Genomic DNA, 20,316 nt, shown 5'->3' on the forward strand with positions numbered 1-20,316 from the left:
AGAGGTAAAAGAAGGAATAAATAATATGATTTTAAAAGTGTATACAGGTTGGTTTTGCCAAATATTTTAAAATCTCACATTTTAAAACGGAATGAAAAATATGGAAGATTTGAATTTAATAAAAAACGCTAATGCTGTTTGTACGGTTGAGTTATACGGCTGTATAACTATACGAGATATCCGGGATATAATGGAGTCCTGGTACACTTTTTGTGTAATTGTACTATATTTTTGTGTACTAGTACTATGTATTGTTAATTTGTACATATCGTGCAAATTACCACTTCACTACAGATATAATATAGTGGCTAATCCCCAGGTTATGTAAGTTCTTTAACTGGGCAGCAGCTAAAACTTGAAAAACAACGCGCTTTTCTACAAAGAGAGTGTTGCCACACATTTCCATTGCTTTTGAGCCATGCTTGACGTGCAGGAATTAAACAGAAAACGCACTCATGCCATGAAGTGTGCGCAATCAAATAATTTAGATGACTTCCGACAGTTTGCACACAGCTACACGATATAAAAGAGCTCCTTGCAGAAACATGGTGCAACCAGAGATAATCTCCTGCGTTTAGACAAATGTTTCAGATTACTCATCACTTACTAACCGGCCCAAATCTAGGTTCGAACAAAGAAATGCCTTATCAATCACACGATTAAAGAGGTCTGGCTACCACTTGACGTAACTCACTAAGAACCTGATTAGGATATAAATCTGAATATAAAAGGCAACCAGTGCCAGCTTAGTGCTAGGTCCCGCTGCAACCTGCCTCTCATTCGAGTTTTTCGCCTTATCTTTGTGGACAGGTAAGGTCGCCTTGGAAGCTAGCTTCCCAAATCATTAGATACGAGGACAGTTTGTTTTTAAAACTCCGATTGACTGGGTATAAACCAACTCTCTCTAAGCGGCGCGCTTCCTTTTCCACTGTTTTGTCCGCAGACGGACACCCTCAGCTTTTCACTGTCATGTAAGTACTAATGCTAACCCATGAAAAAGTCGGCTTGCCTAAATCCATGCTCAAGTACCCTTGGTGTGGGAGATGCGGATTATGCAGCAAGTGTGGGAGATGCGGATTATCATGCAGCAAGTGATAAAAAGTCAAATGGTAATACCGGAGAATGGTTTTTATCACCATATTTTCAGAGTTCGGTTGTAAACGCCCGCTGTAACAGACCTGTAACAGATGCATCATCCGGCTGAAACAGTCGTCACACACGCCATCTCATGGCGTGTGAGAACTGGAATGAAAGCGAATCTTCGGTAGGGTGCCGTTCAGACGCACTTCTCTTCTTCCCTGGAACGCCTATCCACAATTTGAACTTCAGTCTTTGTCACCATGATCAAACTTGCATAAAGGTTTAAGATTTGGAAACTGGCGAAGTTGAAAGTCACTCAGCACCCTGGCGTTTTATCTACTTGTTATCACATACCATTGCACACAGGTCAGATCAGCTTTGAAGCCTGCTTTATATGTAATCCCTTCATATAATTAGTCTTAAGCTACCACTATTTCTCACCAAATCCGTCCCGCTAATATGTGAAGTGAAACTCAAGACAAGATTCGAGCTGAAGTGGTTTGGCATCACTCACACTATGGAGGGCCCTGATTGGCTCCAACTGCTTTTGCTTCGGCGCACAGGGTTAGGAAAATTTGAACGAAATATAGTGCATGCGGTTAGAAAAAGTATGCGCAACATTTTTCTTTTTGCCTCAAAAAATAAGTGCTGCGCACACACACACACACAAAAAAAGAGCTATCAGTGCCCAGCAGAGCACATGTTCTTCTGAGGTTCGAGGTTAATTTCATTTCATTTAAAAAAACCGGCGCCATTTCAAGGCTGCCAAATTCTTCATAACACAATCAATTTTCTTCTTCTTCTTCATTTTATATAGTCAATTTGAAGACCCGTGCCCGGGTATTACACAGGGGAGAGTAAGAAGACATTTGTTTAAACACAAATGTAAACATGAAAAAAAAATAAGAAAAAAAAAAGAAAAACGTGGTACAAATGTTTAATGGCGATAACAAGTTTGCAAATCACTGCACAAATTTGTAACTCGTTCTTTTAATCCATGAAAACATTGATAAGTTCGCAAAACTTAGGGGTGTTAATTTCTACTACAATGTCGTTGGGTAATCAATTCCAATCGTGAATAGCAAGAGGTAGCATGAAATTTGCGAAGAACAATGATGAAGTGTGGGTGAATTCGATTTTACACAGATTGTCAGCCCTAGCAGAAATTCGATCTGTGGCGCTGAGAAGGGCAATTTTTATCGGCGGATTGTGATAATATATCTTATGAGGAAGGGCAAGTCGGGAGAGCCTTCGACGAAAAGAAAGTTTTTGGAGATCAGCCCGAAAACGAAGTAAAAAGGTACTGGTATAGGAAGAGTATTCAGAGCGAATTTACCTTAGTTCACTGTTTAAATATTTTTCTATTTTGTTAGAGAGAAAATTTTGAAATGGTGAGCAAATCAATGATGCGTATTCTAGTTGGGACCAAGCCATGGTTGTGTAGGCGAGCCTTTTGACTTTGGGCGAACAGAGTTTGAGGTTACGCTTTAAGTATCAAAGTGTGCGGTTAGTTTTAAAACAATCTTGTTGACGTGGTATTCCCATGAGAGATCGCTGGTGAGGCGAAGTTCCAGGCACTTATACAGTGTGCAGTGACCAACGAATTTGATACCTAGATGTTAAGAAAAGTTAGACGAGGTGGTTCGACGGCTGAACGTTAGTAACTTGTACTTTTCCATGTTTAGGATCATTTGAAAATTGTTACGCCACTGTTCATCTATATTCAGGTCATATGGAAGTCTTCTATGGTCATATGGTGTTTTTATCGCCCTGTAGATGACGCAGTCGTCTGCGAATAGACGCACGGGGGAGGATAGAAAGTTTGTTAAGTCATTGATGTATGTTTATAATATTGCTGATTTGGTTAAAGGTAAATCTAGCCTATTGGCTGCCAAAAATGAGAAGCCATATATGCCAAAATTCATATCTGTGCCCGTTCTCCAACACGCAAGGTGACGTGAGCGTGAGCCAGCAGTATAAATAAAGGGCAGGATCTGTAGCATAATCAGGACAAGAGGAGGTGACGTATGCGCATTGTCAAATGCAGCGACATTTTACCTTCCCATCCACGTCAATGACACGCGACAACAGGACGTTCGAGATGTTAAAACCTGCCTCTTCGGACGTTGTTGAAAACGGACATATTGTTTTCTAATATCATCTGTCGAGTGTACATAGGTGCTTCTGGTTTTCGCTCGTTTGTGCTTTGCGCATTTATGAACAAAGCACCCATTTTTGGTCGGTTTTGAGCTCTAGAAACAGTGTATGCAATAACAAAAGGAAGAACAGTGTACCACATTAAGGAGCCATAAATTTAACGTAAAAAGTTTATATCTTTGTCGTCGATAAACGTACACTGCGCAACACCCCTGGCGCAAACACGACATTGACTAGTCATTTTTTTCTTAGATTTTACTTCTAAACTGCTTTGGCCAACACAATTTACCGCTTATATTGGTGTTCGATGTTAGCCCGTCCTTCTTCACAGATAGGTTTATTGGAGCCCTCAAATTTGAAAAGAAACCTTTAAACAATATGGTTCTTTGTTTGTACAACCAGCTAGCGTCGCGTTACGCACAATTTCATTTACTTGCACGGCGTCATGTTAAAACTAAGTACTACCTTACCTGTCATATCTGAACGAACGATAGTTGCATTTGTCATGTGTCATATCGTTTTGTATTTTCCTATCTTCCAATAAAACCTTTTCTATTGCACTGCAGAAACATAATGGCACTGAAGGTAGCGATGTCGATGGTCTTGGTTTTCTTGTTTGCTGGAATCTGCGTGGGACACCCGGACGGAGCTGACGACGAGGCCTGCAAAGACCTTTTTCCGCATCACGGATACAATGAGAAGAGCGCTGCTGAGGGTCGCGCCGAGGGCTACCGTCTCGTCCAAAACAAAAAAGACTACAAGCCCGGCGACGTCATCACAGGTGCGCGTTCACTATTAAGTCTCTAGGTCAATTAAAAACAAAAACAAACGAAAAACGAAGGAGTATTCGAATATGGTAGGGGTCTCTAAAAACATCATACCACTGCGTGAATACTTTCCCGAATGTGCGCTGGGGTGTCTATAAAGCACTAAGGAATAGCCCATTCTACGCTTTAGACTAAATAAATTCTATACACGATATTAAATGTGGTTTTGCAACCGTATTAACTGCCACTGCTAGTTATTAATTACCACTGCTAGCAATACATGTTTTGTTAGTTTGTAGAAAGGAAAGATTTTCAAGGTCCTGAGTGTACATGCAGAGTACCGCAGACGTCAGTGTATGCTGCTATTTCCACAAATTGATCATTTTCAGCCAATGACGGACTGCACCAGTCAAATAAACTAATGAGCACGTCTCCTTCTCAAGTATAATACACGTTCGTAGCACTAAACGGTAAAAGAATGAAACAGAAACTGGATTTTGTTTTCTATAAAGCTCTGCACATTTTAACAAGTAACTAAATTTCAACATTTACTTAATCATTAGTTGGTGATTATGCTGCTCCAAGGAAGACAGTCGGCATCATCGCGAATTCAGTCTTCGTCCACAGCGACGGATATAGGAAGCACTGGAAATAGGAGAAGCCAGTTCATTGCATCGTGCTATACGTGCCTCGTAATGGAGCGTGCAAAGAGAGTTGTAGACATTAATTTTCTTCCAGGTAAGAAGACACTTCTCTCAACCTGACTTCAAAGAATAATAAGAAATGTTCGCAATGTCATTATTATTAGGCAGGTGAACGTCCTATAAAAGAAAGCTGGATATTCGAGATGCAAACATAGCCAGAGTATCCTAAAGTTATTACCTTTGAAAGTTAATCTGTTGTTTGACATACACTTAATCCAAATAACTGAAATCTTGAATTTTGACTGCAAAATAAAGAAGATAAATTTAAAAATAATAAAGTGGAATAAAGCGCGTACACTTAAAAACAAAGTCCGGTATTGAAAGGTTTTTCGACGCCCGAAAAACCACCGAAATGTGCCAATGACATTCAGACTGTGAGACTGTGACCACATTATAAAGAAACGCGTTTCTCACAATAAATAATTTTTGTGTTAACAAAAATAATTGACGTGTCGTGATACTGAGGCTCGAGAGATGCGGAAGGTATACTTGGAGCCGAGAGGAACTTAGAACATAATTTTACGGCACTTGTACTCCGAGCTTGTTCTCAATCGCGGGCTTCTTTGTACAATAAATTAGAACCGACCCGGATGCTCTGGCTCGGCAAGACTCTGCGCTACAACTATTACCGTACACTGTGCAGTCTGAAGTGTTTTCAAAGGCATATCACAGTGAGGGTTAAGCATGCTTTTCATGTGCAGTGACGCTGTCCTCGGAGGCTTCTCCTTTCATGGGGTTCCTCATCAAGGCCTTCGACGAGGACGAGAAGGACGTGGGCTCCTTCTGGAGTCCCGGACCGGACTCGAGGGCATTCAGCCACTGCTCTGGAATCACGCACACCTCGAAGAACCTGAAGAAGAGGGTCGTGGTGCAGTGGCTGGCTCCAGAGAACAGGTCCGGAAAGGTCCACTTCAAGTAAGTTCACCTGATATATGTTTGAACAAGCTGGGAAATAACCGTAGCCGCAGATATTTCAATCGACGCCGCCATTTTTGCTGTTCTGTTACACATTTGGTTACACCGAATGAATGGTTAGAAAAAAGGCACTCACTACGGTGAGGGGGTCCGTCACTGTAGTGCAGCCTGCAAAAGTGAGGGGGCCCCGTTTTAGCGAATAACGGGGGCGCGCGTTCACCCATCCGCCGAGCTGCGCTTACGGCGCTTCGCGGCGACAGTCTGCGGCGGCTCATCACAAAAATGTGAACTCACTTGGTTCAACCGAAAACGCCGCTTCGCGGCGTCTGACTATTCGTTATTCACTGTAGTGCAGCCGGCAAGAGTGAGGGGGCCCGTCCTGTGTTGGTATGCGGTGGGAACAGTGAGAATTAATAACTTGTAGTTTACAAGCACATTAACCCACGCCTCGCGGTCCTGTCCCTGTCCCTACACGTAAATATAGCGTCTGTGACCTAAATAAAAAAAAATAGACAGTGAAAAACAATGTCCAGAACGCGATTCGAACCACTAACCCTCAGCTCGTGAAGCCGACGATGATTCTACAGCGCCACGAGGGGCCTGTTTTCTTTTTGTTTTTTTATAGCCGGTTTGGACATGTACAATACAAAAGGATCACACTCTTAAATTCCCTTAATAAAGATCACTTAAGTGGCGTCGTAAAATTTTTAATTCTTTCAAGGTCTCAATTTCGTCTAGAATTGACACCCTACCAGGCGCACAAACCAAAGTGGCGTATACAGATTTTAGTCTGCAGATGGATTCTATGAAATACATAGATACGGGTCGGACATCAACGTCGGCATGTGTCACTGCCATTCTACTTCTCCATATGGCATGCAGGCCCAGGAACATGACTAGATCGACAGGTATTTCAAGTTTTTCTCCACAGAAACCTAATGCCGTATGGGGTTAAAGGCAAGTCTTTTTTAATAGTTCGTTGGAGGACGTCCCAGAAAAGTAAAGCGTCCCAGCAGTTGAGAATAACATGTTCGATAGTTTCAGGCTTTTAGCACAAAAAACAATCAACGCCCCACGGTACGTAATTGTTTTCCCCTCAAGCTTAGTTTTGACAGGGAGTGCATTGGTGTGTAACTGAAAAAAAAAATGTTTTATTAGAAGGGGCAGCGTCATCTTTTTGACTCTATATAGCACATTAGGCTTTGGGCCTGCATGAAACATGGAACGATACAACGGTTCACGAAGAACACTTTCAATAAAGTCACAAGTTAAAAGCTTGCTTAACACCATCGACAACAGCGCCATGAGGCGCTTTCGGAATGGGCAATCCATTGGAAATCTGTATCGGTTGCTGTACCCCGTCACCGTAATGCAGTTTCTAAATTGAGGCGCCCCGTCACCATAGTCAGTTCCTAGAAAATAAATCACGAGACATTCCACCCTGTGAAGGCTGATGACCAGCGAAGCTGCTTAGCACACGACACAGACGTGACAACATTTTGAACAAAGGCACGAGCACATTTATGCACGATCTTCATCGGTTGTGTTTGCCGCCCGCCGCCGCCGCTTCCATTCTCGTTGCCGTTCCCGCGGTTGCTCTTCGTAGACGCATTGATCTTCGGGAGTCCGGACTATACGCGGCCTCCCCATTCCGACCAGAGAAGAGAACTTGAAATAAAGAAAGGCAACTTGTCTTTCTGGTTGCTTATATACATTCGCGTGGACGACTATTTCCGCCCCGAGGAGCCGAAGGAAACTAGACACGCGCGATGAGACCGGCACCCGGAAGAAAGAGGACAGCGCGACGGGACAGCCTCTCCGCGAAAGTGGAAGGAAGCTAGGCGGGTGTAGCCCGAAAAAACCCATTCCCGTTTGAAACCGTCCCATTTAGACCCATTCCCGAATCTACCTTCCCGTTTGAACCCGTCCTATTTCGACCCATTCCCGAAACGACCTTCCCGTCTGAACCCGTCCCGTTTCGTCCCATTCCCTTTGCCCTTCTCATTTGAACCCGTCCCGTTTCAACCGATACTCGACATACCCTTTGCGTTTCAACCCGTCCCTTTTCAAACCATTTGTAGAAGACCCTGCGCATCGCAGCCTAGAGGAGTTGAAGCGGCCGCAGCACCGGCCGGAGTGTGGGGGGCGACACGGCCGAAGGCAGAGCGCAGCACTCGTGATACAGTGCCCCCCCCCCCCCCCTCCCCAATCCGTTCCTCCGGGGCGGCCGCGCAAGCCCCACCCTCTCCCTCTTCCCGGCGCTAAGAGAGCCTTTCTGTAGGGTGGCGTTCTTTGAAGATGTGCGTCGCAGCCATTTAAAAGAAAGGTACGCGGAGGGAATTTTCTGCCGTTTTTCGCTGTTACGGACAACACCCGCTCCGCTCCATGGGCCAATTGATTCTATTTGAGCATTAAAAGGGTTCGCACGCAGGGTACCATGTGGCCCTGCATGCGCGCGCCTTGGCCTGGGATCGGTAAAAAAAATTGGGTTGTGTGTGTGTTTATACAGCCTAGAACTTGGTCTGCCTCACAGGGGCGACGAGTCTCCCAGCTGTAGATGAGAAATTTAGCCAGTGCGGTACAGCCGCTAGCCTGGGGTCTTTAACGTGCATCACGCAGTAGTGATACACGACCGCACGCCGGTACGATGCTCATCCAGATCGAAACGGGCAGGGGTGGGGCTCGAACCCAGGATCCCTGGGTTCTGCAGCGCGAGCTTTCGCTCCACGTGCTCCGAGCTGGTGTGCGCTAGACCACTCGGCCACCGATCCCCCCCTGGGATCGGTAATGCTGGATAGGCCTGCGCCATTGCCCCGGCCTTTTCCGTTGCTAGGCCTGACGTCAATTCTATGGGGAGGGGGGAGGAGGAGGAGTCATGGAGTGGCGAAGGTACGGCGGGAGGTCACCGAGGACAATAGATCTCCAGGCTCTTCCCCTTTATATGTTTCTGGCCTAAGGCGGGCGAATATTTTGTATTGAGTCATCCAGAAACTGTCGCCGCGAAGCGTCAATAACGTTCGCGAACGGGGGGGAAGGGGGGGGGGGGGGAGGGGGGTTGACACGCGTCTAAGTGATACACCCGCCGTCCCCCACTGGGCGGCTACAAATTTGGCAAGGGGGAAGTTGTCGGCAGGGCTGTGGCACCATCCCGTGGCGACATTACGAACTCTATAAATGTCTGTTCCACACACTCATGGGCACGTTACTGGTTCAATGTAACAGTACTACAGGTACAGTTACTCAGAAAAAAGTAACGCTGCTACAGTTGCAGTTACGAAATTGGAAAAGTAACCATGCTAGAGTTAGGTACAAAAATGGAAAAGTAACTTGTTACAGTTACTGCGCTAAAGTAGCGCCGTCATTTCGTCATCACTTACAAAAATATATTAGAAAATGGTCAAAAGGAACCTTCTTTAATATTCATTTATGTTAGCATAGAGTTTTCATAAGACATTGTGTTGTCCACAACAGTGAATCAGACTTTTTAAGAACCTAAGTTTTCCCCAATAATCAGTATTCACACGTTTTATTCTTTATATTTAAATATTTATCGTGAATAGCTCTCCGAACAATATCATAATTTAATACAGTATTGGGGTAAATTCACAATATAATAAAGCATTGATAGGTCGTTCTTTGAAAAGATTACATGCGACTTTAGTTTTTTAAAATGTTAACCTAGCAGAGACCCGCTGATGATCCATGAAAAACTTTAAAATAAGCGCGAACATCATGAGGCCTCTGCGAGATTAACGATGCCCGTTTCACCGCAAAACCTTGTGTAAATAATGTGACGTGCCGCGATTCATTCCATCTGAACGTCGCACAATGGACGCTAAAGCGTGATTCACACCAGGAGATTCTGCACCCTATATTCAATCACGACGCCGCTCGTGCTGCCAAAGCGAGGAGGATAGCTGCGATGCTTGAAATATTAAAAATCGGAAGCAGAATCTGACCCTGTGAGTCAGACATAAGAATTCGGTGAAAACCACCAGTAACTATTATAAACATGCCCTTGCATGCATGGCTTACATCGAGTCCACGTACCACAAACATTCTCCAAATTGAAAGTCTTTAGAGACCTGTCCTTACTTTTTATCACAGTTATCGCGTTAATGTGAGGTCTATGGGCCGTTGTCGTTTGAACGCCTGGACGACAGTTTGGAAAAGCACACGACTTCGAAAGAGCAGACGACAATTTGAACGATAACAAGGCTCTTTGAGCGTGATGGCAAACTGAACGTGGTCCGCGGATAGTCCAGACAACGTGACGGTTTTTTTGCGTTGGTGTCGGAAAAAAAGAAATAATTCTGACGACCACACGTATCCGTGAATTCAACCCAAAGTGTTTCCGGCATAAGCAATTGGGGTTAAAGGCGTCTGGTATTTCTCTTTTCACGAAACCTATCTACGTTCTCGGACGAACCGGACAGGAAGAAGACACGTAAAAACTGATATTAACACCATTCCCAGCACTTTTGGCGCAGCCCCAGTCGCGGCGTTCTAACAAAAAGGCAGGTTGAAGTCTGGTTTCTTCCAAAACAATACAGCTATGCCCGGCCCACATGGCGATATCCGCTCATAGGCTAGACCGGAAGTGCGCCCGAAGCGCCACCACCGCGGCGTGACGTAACAGAGTCGAGTTGGTGTGTACACTTCTTTTTGCCTCTTGTACGCTCCAATTTCCGGAGGTCCTACAAAGATTTCTCTCAGGTTCGAAAAAGTATGATCCACGCAATGACGCAGGGTAACGTTATCACGCGACAGCCACAACGCACGCCGTATTGCTTTTGGCGCCGAAGAGGATGATGTTTAAGGTTCAGCGGATACTTCGAGGAATCAGTCCCCACACACAGAGACTACATTTTTTGTCGTTTTGTTTCAGGGTCACGGTCGTCAAAGAATTCAAGGACTTCTACCACGCCATTCCAAGCACGTTGGCTTAACCCGGCCCAAAGTTTGTTCAGAAACACCGACGAATAAACGCCCAGGCTATTTCTTTTTAACTTCGTGACTGGAAAGATTATTAGGGATGGGCTTGAAAACCATATCTTCTCCCCATTGTTTAGAAACATGCGGGAGATGCAATCCATGCAAACAGCAGCGTCTGTATAATCTCACGTGCTCAGAAAGCACACCTTTGCAAGTGTCATATAGCCCCTATTATTCTTTTACGCTCCTGAAGCAGCACGTCGCTTGGTGACCCTCACCCACCAGTTCCAGCTGGTGGCGGTCCGAAGGCCTAGCGAAAAGCTTCAATGGGACCTGTGATAGCTAATGTGCAAAAACTCTCATCTCGGTGACCAAGAAGGAATGCTACCCGAAGATCTTTGGTGCCGGCCCGTATTCGTTTTCTGGAAATGGGGAGAAGTGTGGGCAGCCTGGTGGTACAGAGCGCAAGGTCAATGAAATGAGTTCGATCAGGTGGCCCGCATGCCAAATCATCTCTGGCAATTTTTCACCAAAAGATGGCCAGTACAATCGCTTACAAGAGCTGCGCTTCCTCGAAAATAAAAGGAGAGCGCATAATTATGTCCGGGGGCTTTTTGAGGTTGCGACAAGCGGCGATGATAGTCAATAAATGGCTGCGTCTTGTTGAACCAGTACGTTGTGTCATTTTCCAGGGCAGGCAGCAGCAAGAGAAATACTACAAGTTAGGATGATTCGGGAATCATTCCTCACTTCCGCGACGATCATTCATATGACAGCCATTTTGACAGGAACGAATGCGCCCCCTATAGGTCGTGAATTTTGCGAATACCATATCCGGCGCCGTTCTTCGTCACTTTGGTGTCGTTTGGGAATCGGGTAAGTTGGCGAGATATTCCGATATTATATAAAAAAAATTAAAAGCCGACATTTAAAAAAAAACAAGGGCGAAGAAAATTGCTATTTGCTGCACTTTTCGCCCGAGGAGAAAAGACAAACACGAAAAGCACTGTGAGGGATCGAAGTTACCATGTAGTCATTTTTCGTGACAATGAAGTACAGAGCTGAACAGAAAGACTCCAACGAGTATTCAGAAATATAAATACTGAGATTAGTGTGTAAAAGGCCAAAATACAAGTGTTAAGGTACATTTGTATTTAATGTAACGGGATATTACCAAAATACCGCCTCAGAAATTAGAAAAAGTATATTCCGAAGTACATATACATGAAGAAATAAAATTTTTTCTTCATATGGTGGAAAGTAGGAAGGGTGCAGTTCGTGGCGAATGCAATTGATAGGCCTTATTGCGTCACTTTTTTGTGTCAGTTTATGCACCTCGCCTTTAATTCAAACGTTCGTCTAATTATATCTACAACCCCGAATGTGGTTAAGAAATATCACCTCCAGTGACCCACATAGGTACTGGCTAAGCCAACGGCTGTTTGCCAAGCTTGAGAAAAGGAGTCTGGCCGAAAGATTTGCACGGTTTATTATTTCTTTTTAATTTCAATAGCATCAGGACCCAGAGGGCATTACAGGCGGTGTTGGTAAAGCCAACATAAAAAGGTCACACAAAAGTAAAGAACAAAGGCAAACAATGCGCTACTGCTGGAAAGTAAACAATTATGCAGCATAATATGTTTAGCAACATTGATTTGTCAAGGACACTCTAAATAAATCAATTCACGATTTATTTACAAAAAATATCGGGAGGTGGATCAATCAGAAGACATTCTAGGGATAAAGGAGTCAACGTACGAGGAGGTTTTGCAGTGAGGTATGCATACTTTAAAGTTTAAAGTGGTGATCGACGCTCTGAGAAATAAAAGATGGCTTGAAAAAAAATGAGTCCCTCGATGAGGCGCTAGAATGACAGGTTTTGTAAAAAAAACAGTCGTTATGTTTTTCGGCGTAGTGAAAACGATGTAGTCATATAGTGGTTTTCATTGATGAGACACTAGCCGTGCGATGATAGTTACGGAATATGAAACGTACTGCGCCATTTTTCATGGCTTTGATGTTACACACGAGCGTTGTTTGACCGGGATCCCAGATTGCTGGGGCGTACTCGATCTTTTAGCGAACTAGGGCTTTGTATAAAATTAGTTTAAGGACATAAGTGCCGAAGAGAAGTTTCCGTTTAGGTAGTCAAGCATACTATTAGTATTGATGATGGCGTCATTAGTATGATATTTTCATGACATGTTAGAAGCAATATGTACACCAAGATATTTATTTTATTTATTTATTGATCCTTTGGGAGGGAGGATGGCACAAGGCCGCTGGGGGGGTAAGGGGGTTGAGGGAGGGGGGAAGATATTTATAAAACGACACAAAATGCAGAGGAGTGTTACAAACTGAGTACGATGGTGTAGTCGTGTTTCCCCGAGATACCCTCTCAGCTTTACATTTTTTAGCATTAACAGACATTAGTCACACGTTACTCCGTTCGGATATTGCACAAAGGCCCCTTTGAAGAAGTATGGCATCAGCTTTGTTAGTAATTTCACGGTAGATTACGCAGTTGCTGGCAATTAAACTAATGAATGAGGACTCACCAAACTGGTATTTTATTAATATAAATCAGAATTAAAAAGGGCCCTAGAACGGATACTTGGGGAACACCAGAAGTAACAGGGCTAAGACAAGAATCAGCTTCTTTGCTAGTAACAAACTGCGAACGATCAGTTAGAAAACGTTGAATCCATGACAAAAATTGAGTCTATTTTAAGTTTACAGAGTGTAAAAAATAGACGTTTGTGACAGACTTTGTTGAACGCCTTGCAAAAGTCGAGAAAGAAGCAGTCAACCAGGAATCCTCGGTAAAGAATGGAAAGTACGTCATCAGGGAAAGTAAACAAATTGAGTTTCGCAGGACAGTGATTGGCGAAAACTTTGTTGTGAGGCAGACAATAAGGAAATCGAATCTAAAAAAAGATTAACGAGTGTGAGTAAATAGGCCTAGTTTGGGTGTTTTTTTTTCTGGTGCAGCAGCATTGGGGCTCTAGTGCCCCAGAAACATCGTGGAGAGGACAGATACATTTTTTTATAGATTGACTAAAGTCTCAAAATGAACACTACTAGAAACTAGACTTCTAAACGGTGTTTATAATTTCCGCCGAATATAAATTTCTTCCAAAACACTAAAAACTTGCGGGGAGTGAGACGAGAGGCTCGTCACCCACTAAAATAGTATTTGTTCTTGATAAAATATTAAAAAAAAACAAGTCTGACGGTGCTCTTCAAGGTGTTGACAAACTATAAAAATATCAAGGATACTTATTGGCTCGGAACAAAAGCAACAGGTCGGTTCACTCTCCCTATGCAGGAGGTAATTATCAGTAACCTGGGTTGTCCTATTCTCAACCGCAAAAAGTTATCTCATAAAGACGCTCTCGGCGTTTGTCACTGCGCCACTCACTGAGGACGGGCTTAATTAAATGTAGTCTATTTTGAAGATGGGAATCCAATACCCTTTGCCATGCGAACTTTGCCTTTTTAGTGGTACCCAGTAATCAGTAGCAGGGATACTGTCATAGTCAATTGTCCGTTCTACACATGCAGACGCTAAGCGGTCAGCTGCCTGATTGCCATCAATGCCAATATGGCTAGGAACACACCAAAACTTAATCTGTATTTTATTTATGAGTGTGTTACGGTCTCGACATTGAAGACGGGCTTTTGTAAGTGAATTACAAAGTTGCACCAGCAGAAGATGCTTCCAAGAAGTTGGAGAGTTGAGTGGTTGGAGTCAGCTAAGAGAGCCCAAACAATAGCAGAATTTCTGTATCGATATTTGACATTGTGGTCGACTGCAGTTATCAGACTATAAAACTCAGCAGTAAAAATCGAGGCACTTTCATTTAACCGTTCTACATATTTTGTAGCCCTGACCAATAGCAGCACAGCTAACGTAGTCGATGGTTCTTGATCTATCGATAAAGAAGTGCTAGCTTAGAGCTATTGTAGGCGTTGTGTACACCGTAAAAAAATGACGTAAAAAATACATGCATTTGCGCCATCAAACGATACGTTGCAGCCTCGTTTTTCGAGAAGACAAGTTTTCATCCTCATCCCGCGCGCGCGCCAGCTCGCGAGCAGCGCGCAGAGAGCCTGCGCCATAGCCGCGCATGCGCAGTGAAACCGAGCCCGCGGCAGGCCTCGTCAGCCTCGTCGTGCTCGTCGCGCGAACGACGGATTGACGCAACCAACGAAGGGACGCAGTTAACGCAGCGCCCTGTCTGAGGCCTTGTTGACAGTTCCTCGCGCTCTTTGCTCGTCGGCTCCAAACGAAACCAACGCGCTTGCAATCACTTCGAAAGGTACGCATACGTGACTTTATTACCAGCAGCGTTGAGTGCTTTGGTATTCACAGATCAAAGTAAACATCGAAGGACAAAAAGCGCACATCAAGTTTTGAAATCGCAGCTTATTTGAAAGCTTCTAGGTGTGATCTGTTACAGGCGTCCTTTCGACTCCGTGTACTCCAACGTAACGTCGGTCAGTGTTCACACTCGCGTAGCTTCGCTTCCTGTTATATTTTGTGCTAAATGCGATTCACGCAGAAACCAGGCCGCCGCGTCTCTTTCGGATATTAAGCCTCCAGTCCCCTGGATTCCGGCGTGCTTGGCCGCCGCAACTGTTTGACGCATTCGATGCGCCGGCTCGTTTGAAGACTCGTTGTTTGAAACTCAAGAGTCACCGAAGTGTTACCGGAGCTTCTTTTTACGAAAGTCGCGTTCGGCGCTCTGCTCTGCGTTCGTACTTTTTCTTTCCGAGACCCGGGTAGACCATGAGTGCCGACCACTGATCTGTTGTGCCGACAGGCGCCGAAAAGAGTTGAGAAACGCTAGCGAGCGTGTCAGATTTTCGTGTCACGGCCCAACTGCCCTGCTGTCGGCTGGGCAAAGCGAATGGTGTGAAGAAAACGGCACGCGTTTTTCTGTCTTCCCGTCTGTCTGTAATGTTTCACATCAGTCAGCGCATAGTGAATCTTGGCTGTCGGTTGACTCCCTATTCCCACTACAACGGAGCCTCTTTCGTGTGATTTTATTGCGATGATCGTTACATCTTGCTTTTTTTTTTACCTAGGATGCACACTTCTAGACGACCTTCTTCACGTTGCACTGCTTGTCTAAATGTCACTCGTGCTTGAGACAAACAAATTGGAAGTCACTGCTTGCTCACTTTTGGGTGAACATATTCCTTTCAACATCAGGTGTCCGAAGACGGCACCCTGGAGTTTGTTCAGAGGTACCTCAACATACTATATTAGAGTGCCGTATTGTTTGTTTCATTCAAAACCAAATTTCATTTTGTTTGTGATATGCCTTTTAATTGTTCACTAAATTAAGGTTGCAATGAAACCACGAGAAATTACTCGGCCAACATAGCCGAAAAATTCCTCGCATAACGTTCTCCATGGATCGCTTTGGACAGATTTTCTCATGAATAGTGAGTGTTATGCACGTGTGTGTCTTGCACTTTTCGTACAGGTGCTTCTGTTAGATAAACCCAAGCAAGGGCACCAAGACAGTCTCCTGGGCTCACACCAAGGTTAACGGCATTCGAGTCCAGAGTCTTGCCAACAAACTTTACTGAACCTAGTGGTACATTCCGTTTCCGTGACTCTTTGAAATGTGTGTTAAAAGGGTAGTACACACTTAAAATTTTTACACCCTTATTCGTGTAAATGGCTCGTCCTCTGGCTAACGCCTTTATTCGTGTAAGGGTGTTAGCCGCCGGAGGTGGTGAAAATCGTGTTAACTGCTAACACCCTAAAAACAATATGGCGGCCAGTATGCGACAGGCGATACGAGCCTGGCGAGCCGTACGCGGCTTCTCGCCGGAGCAAGAGCATACGGCTCGCACGCTCGTTTGGTGTCATCTGTAGGCGCAAAAAACTTTCCAAACATCTCTATGTCCAAGCGCCAACACCGCAAATAATACGAGTAAGGCCGAAACCGCTGGAGACTGAACAGCCGAGACTGTCGCCGAAGTCTCGCTCGGCCTGCTCAATGCCGGTCGCATTATCATCGCATCAGAAGCGCTTATAAAGAAGGGATAGCTTTACAAAACACTGACAGGCTGGCTTTATTGAACAAAACGCCCACTTGCCGTGGACAAGTTGATAACGAATCGCTCAGACACCCTCTGTCGACAGCGGCTAGGAGGTATCGCACTCGCGCTCCGTGTGGCTCTCGATTAACTATTGCCTGTGCTCACCTCTGTTACGTGCGTTATCCACTCATGAACGTTTGTGCGTGAACAGCGGCATTCAGCACCTAGAACACGCGCTGGGGAAGCCGCCTAACCTCCTTTTGTTGCAATCAGGCAGCATAACACGGCGACACAGCTGCCAGCGGAACCCAACAAGTCGGAGCCAGTGCTCGGAGCGATCAACACGACGGATGGACTAATGGCATCCAGCCCTCTAATAGTTATAGATCACCAACCGCCACACTTTTCAAATTGGGCGGCGACAACCCCCATCTAGCGACGAAAACAAAATGTGATAAACATTTGAAAAAAAGAAAACAGCAGTTTTTTTGCTGCCCACCGCGCGGTTACATTCACTCACGACATCGACATACACACAACACTGTACATACACACGGGGACACAATCACTGATCAATTGCACAATACACAACAAATAGTACATACATCCTACTTATACACACCAAGAAGTGCCCCGAGCGGTATATATGCCCTCCTATTTCGCGCATCGGTTAGCCCAGTGACCACGCTAGTCTTAATCAAGATATGAAAAGATTACGCCAATTTTATTTTTCAATAATATTTTTTCTGCATTTGTCTTAGGTAGGTACACATATCCCTTAATAACTTCTTACAGCATAATGTATTATAATGATACGCGCCTAACTTCTAGTAACTCAACGTGAGTGACGAGAAAAAAAACAATCGCGTGAATTCTGTCTGGCAACCACACTCGCGGCGTGGTTGCTATGGCGACGCTGTCGGTACGCGCGCCGGCAGCCGTCCAGCTGGTTCGGCCGTTCGGCTGGTTCGGCTACGGCCGAGTGCGCGAGTCCACGGTGAACGCCGCGAACGCAATCGAGAAAACAAAGCGTCGACTACTGAAGCTGTACGTAATCGAGTTTCCGCCCGTTCGCTACCGAATTCTTCGTAGTCTTCTTCCGCCCGTTCGAAAGGGAACAGCCTACCAGTACGATTACCGCCGTGGCTTCAGTGGCTTCATCTTCGGAGGGAAGCAAAACGCGGGTGCATCAGGCAGCGCAACGTGGCGCGGTCCACGCACAAAGTCGGTAAGTAAACAAAACACTCAATGCCGTTCCATTCTTTTTTTTTTTTTTTTTTTTTTTTTTTTTACGGGGGCGCGCGGTGTTTCTGGGTGGCTCAAGGTATGGGAAAGCAACCGGAAAAATCGGCGCCTGATCGACCATGCGGTGAAAATTTCATGGCGTATCGTACGCAAACGACAGCGTTTGCCAGCGGAAGACTCGGTCGTCCGTGGCGAACGCATTTTTAGTATTTTTAAGGATGTTCTAGCTGCAAAAGAAAGGAGCGCCTTAAAATTTCACAAGGTAAAATACACTGCTGAGGAAACGACGCCCGTGTGCGTGCAGGCGCCGATTTTTCCGGCAGAGTTTAGCGCGCTGTGAAATGCAGTGTGCATTTAGGGAGAGTTTTGGCATAATATAATGTTGCTCATTGGAAATAAAAAAAAGAAATGCTGGCATCATATGTTTACACACTCTTTGTCATTTTTGGAATCTTAAGTACCCTTTTTGTGGCAAGTATTGGACGCCAGCACATTTTACGTAGGAACGAAGAGTGAAATCCGGCCAATTCCCTTCCACATTAACATCAAATGAGTGCTGTGAAAGCAAAGAAGAAAGTGAGGGTGAAACAGTTCCTGCAGTAGTAAGTGCCAGAAACAAGAAAAGTGCCCCGAAGTGGAAAATATACTCCCTTGAAAAGGATCCAAAAGAAATAGAGGTTATCAGGTATACCGCCGAGCGTCACAGACCTGGACACTCCATTTCAGTTTTTTAAATGCCCATGCCCTGATGAGCTGTTTACAGCGATATTTGAGGGGACCATCCTGTATTGAACTCAATGCCACCATGAACACCATTTTCGGGTTCTGGTCACACCTCCACGCAGGATGTCCTGCTTCAGATCAAGGAGGATATCCTTGACAGAATCTCCTGTACGACAACGCGGGCGGTCCTGGCCCTGGATATAAAGGGCGCCTTTGACAACGTCAGTCACACGCTGGTGTTCGAGAACTTGGCCTCAACTGGGTGCGGGCCCCGGATGTATGATTATGTGCGGGACTTCCTGAGCAACTGGATGGCCACCATCGGAATCGAGTCCATCCGCACAAACACCATCCCGATACCGAGCAAGGGCAACCGGCAAGGCTCGGTCCTGTCACCCACCTTGTTACCTGGCGATGTGCAAGCCGCCTCCTCTACTGGAACGGATTCCCCGGATGAAGCATACACTCTATGCCACTCTATGTGGACGACCTGACGATTTGGGCTACGTCGGGATCGGACAGCGGGAGGCAAGACTTCCTCGAAGAAGTCATTGAGACGGTGCAGAACTACCTCGAGGCCGGCAACCTCCAGCGCGCCCCCGATAAGTCTCAGCTGTTGCTCCTCCGTGCGGGCAAGCCAATTCCCGAAGAAGAAGAAGGCGGACATCCGCCTCACGTTAAAGGATGGTACCCCCGTGCCGGTGGTGAAGCGGGTTCGGATCTTCACCTCCAGCGGGACGGCGAAGCCAAGTACACGGTCGACCGACTCGTCAAGACAACCACGCAAGTCATGCGCATGGTGAGAAGGATAACGAGTCACAGACATGGGCTCTAAGAGTCGGACCTGATCCGGCTGACCCAACCACTCGTCGTGAGCCACATCGCCTGTGCAAATCCGTATCTCAACCTGACCTGCTGTCGAGAGGTAAGGGCAAGATGGACGTGATTATTCGCAAGGGGTACTAGCTGGCACTGGGGGTGCCGCCGTACGCGTCGAACGCCAAGCTCCGGCGGCTAAGTGTAAACAACACCTTCCAGGAACTCATCAACATGCACCTAGCCAGTCAGTGGGAGCACCTGGCCCTCACACTGAGTGGGCGGCATGCCCCGAGCTCGCTCGGCATCCCCATCCCCGCATTGCAATGCGAGGCTATCCAGCTGCTGCTGGCCCTTTGGGACAAGATCCAGGTGGCACCAATCCCGTGAAAGCTGAACCCATCTTTGCATCCAGGTCGCTGGATGGCTCCCGGTCCCTTGATTCCGCTTGGTCCCGTCGTGTAGCATAGGGCCCCTGGTAGCAATCGGTTGCTAGCCCAACATTTAAGCATACTCCAGCCTTTTTGTATGTAAAGCAAAACAATTACTGCTACTGAATACTTCTTACCTGACAATAATCGTAGTTTGCACTGCTCAATGCCCTTCTGTTTTATCTAAAATACCGCAACTAAGTACTCCGAGTACTGGTCGGAGCACTGCGGTGCAGGTGAAGTTTCTACTTCACATGTTGCCCTTCTGTTTTATCTAAAGTACCGCAACTAAGTACTCCGAGTACCGGTCGGAGCTCTGCGGTGCCAGGTGAAGTTTCTGCTTATAAAAAAAGTGTCTGCCCAAAAGCTTGCTTCGGTACCACGAGCTGCAACAGGAAGCCTGATGCAGAGGCTCTAAGAGCAAGCTCCATGCTTTGAATGTTGCTAAGCATACGCGCTTGTGCAGTGCAACTGTCGTTCAGG

General features: G+C 45.7%; 1 protein-coding gene across 1 annotated transcript; it reads left to right on the forward strand.

Moving 5' to 3' along the window:
• The first annotated feature begins 703 nt into the window (after positions 1-703).
• Positions 704-10,632, forward strand: LOC115331676 (putative ferric-chelate reductase 1). Its single transcript, XM_029993870.2, has 4 exons — positions 704-810; positions 3,804-4,018; positions 5,410-5,623; positions 10,512-10,632. The coding sequence occupies exons 2-4, from the start codon at positions 3,811-3,813 to the stop codon at positions 10,570-10,572; spliced, it is 483 nt and encodes a 160-aa protein (XP_029849730.2). The 5' UTR covers positions 704-810; positions 3,804-3,810; the 3' UTR covers positions 10,573-10,632.
• The last annotated feature ends 9,684 nt before the right edge of the window (positions 10,633-20,316 follow it).

The sequence above is a fragment of the Ixodes scapularis genome, unplaced genomic scaffold, assembly GCF_016920785.2.
Source record: "Ixodes scapularis isolate PalLabHiFi unplaced genomic scaffold, ASM1692078v2 PGA_scaffold0__279_contigs__length_252992795, whole genome shotgun sequence".
Classification (NCBI taxonomy): Eukaryota; Metazoa; Arthropoda; class Arachnida; order Ixodida; family Ixodidae; genus Ixodes; species Ixodes scapularis.

Bases quoted from the DNA above. Each gene is read 5' to 3' on its own strand.
- LOC115331676 (XM_029993870.2), top strand. From the start codon at position 3,811: ATGGCACTGAAGGTAGCGATGTCGATGGTCTTGGTTTTCTTGTTTGCT. The intron at 4,019-5,409 runs GTGCGCGTTCAC...TTTCATGTGCAG, and splicing joins GCCCGGCGACGTCATCACAG to TGACGCTGTCCTCGGAGGCT. The intron at 5,624-10,511 runs GTAAGTTCACCT...GTTTTGTTTCAG, and splicing joins TCCGGAAAGGTCCACTTCAA to GGTCACGGTCGTCAAAGAAT.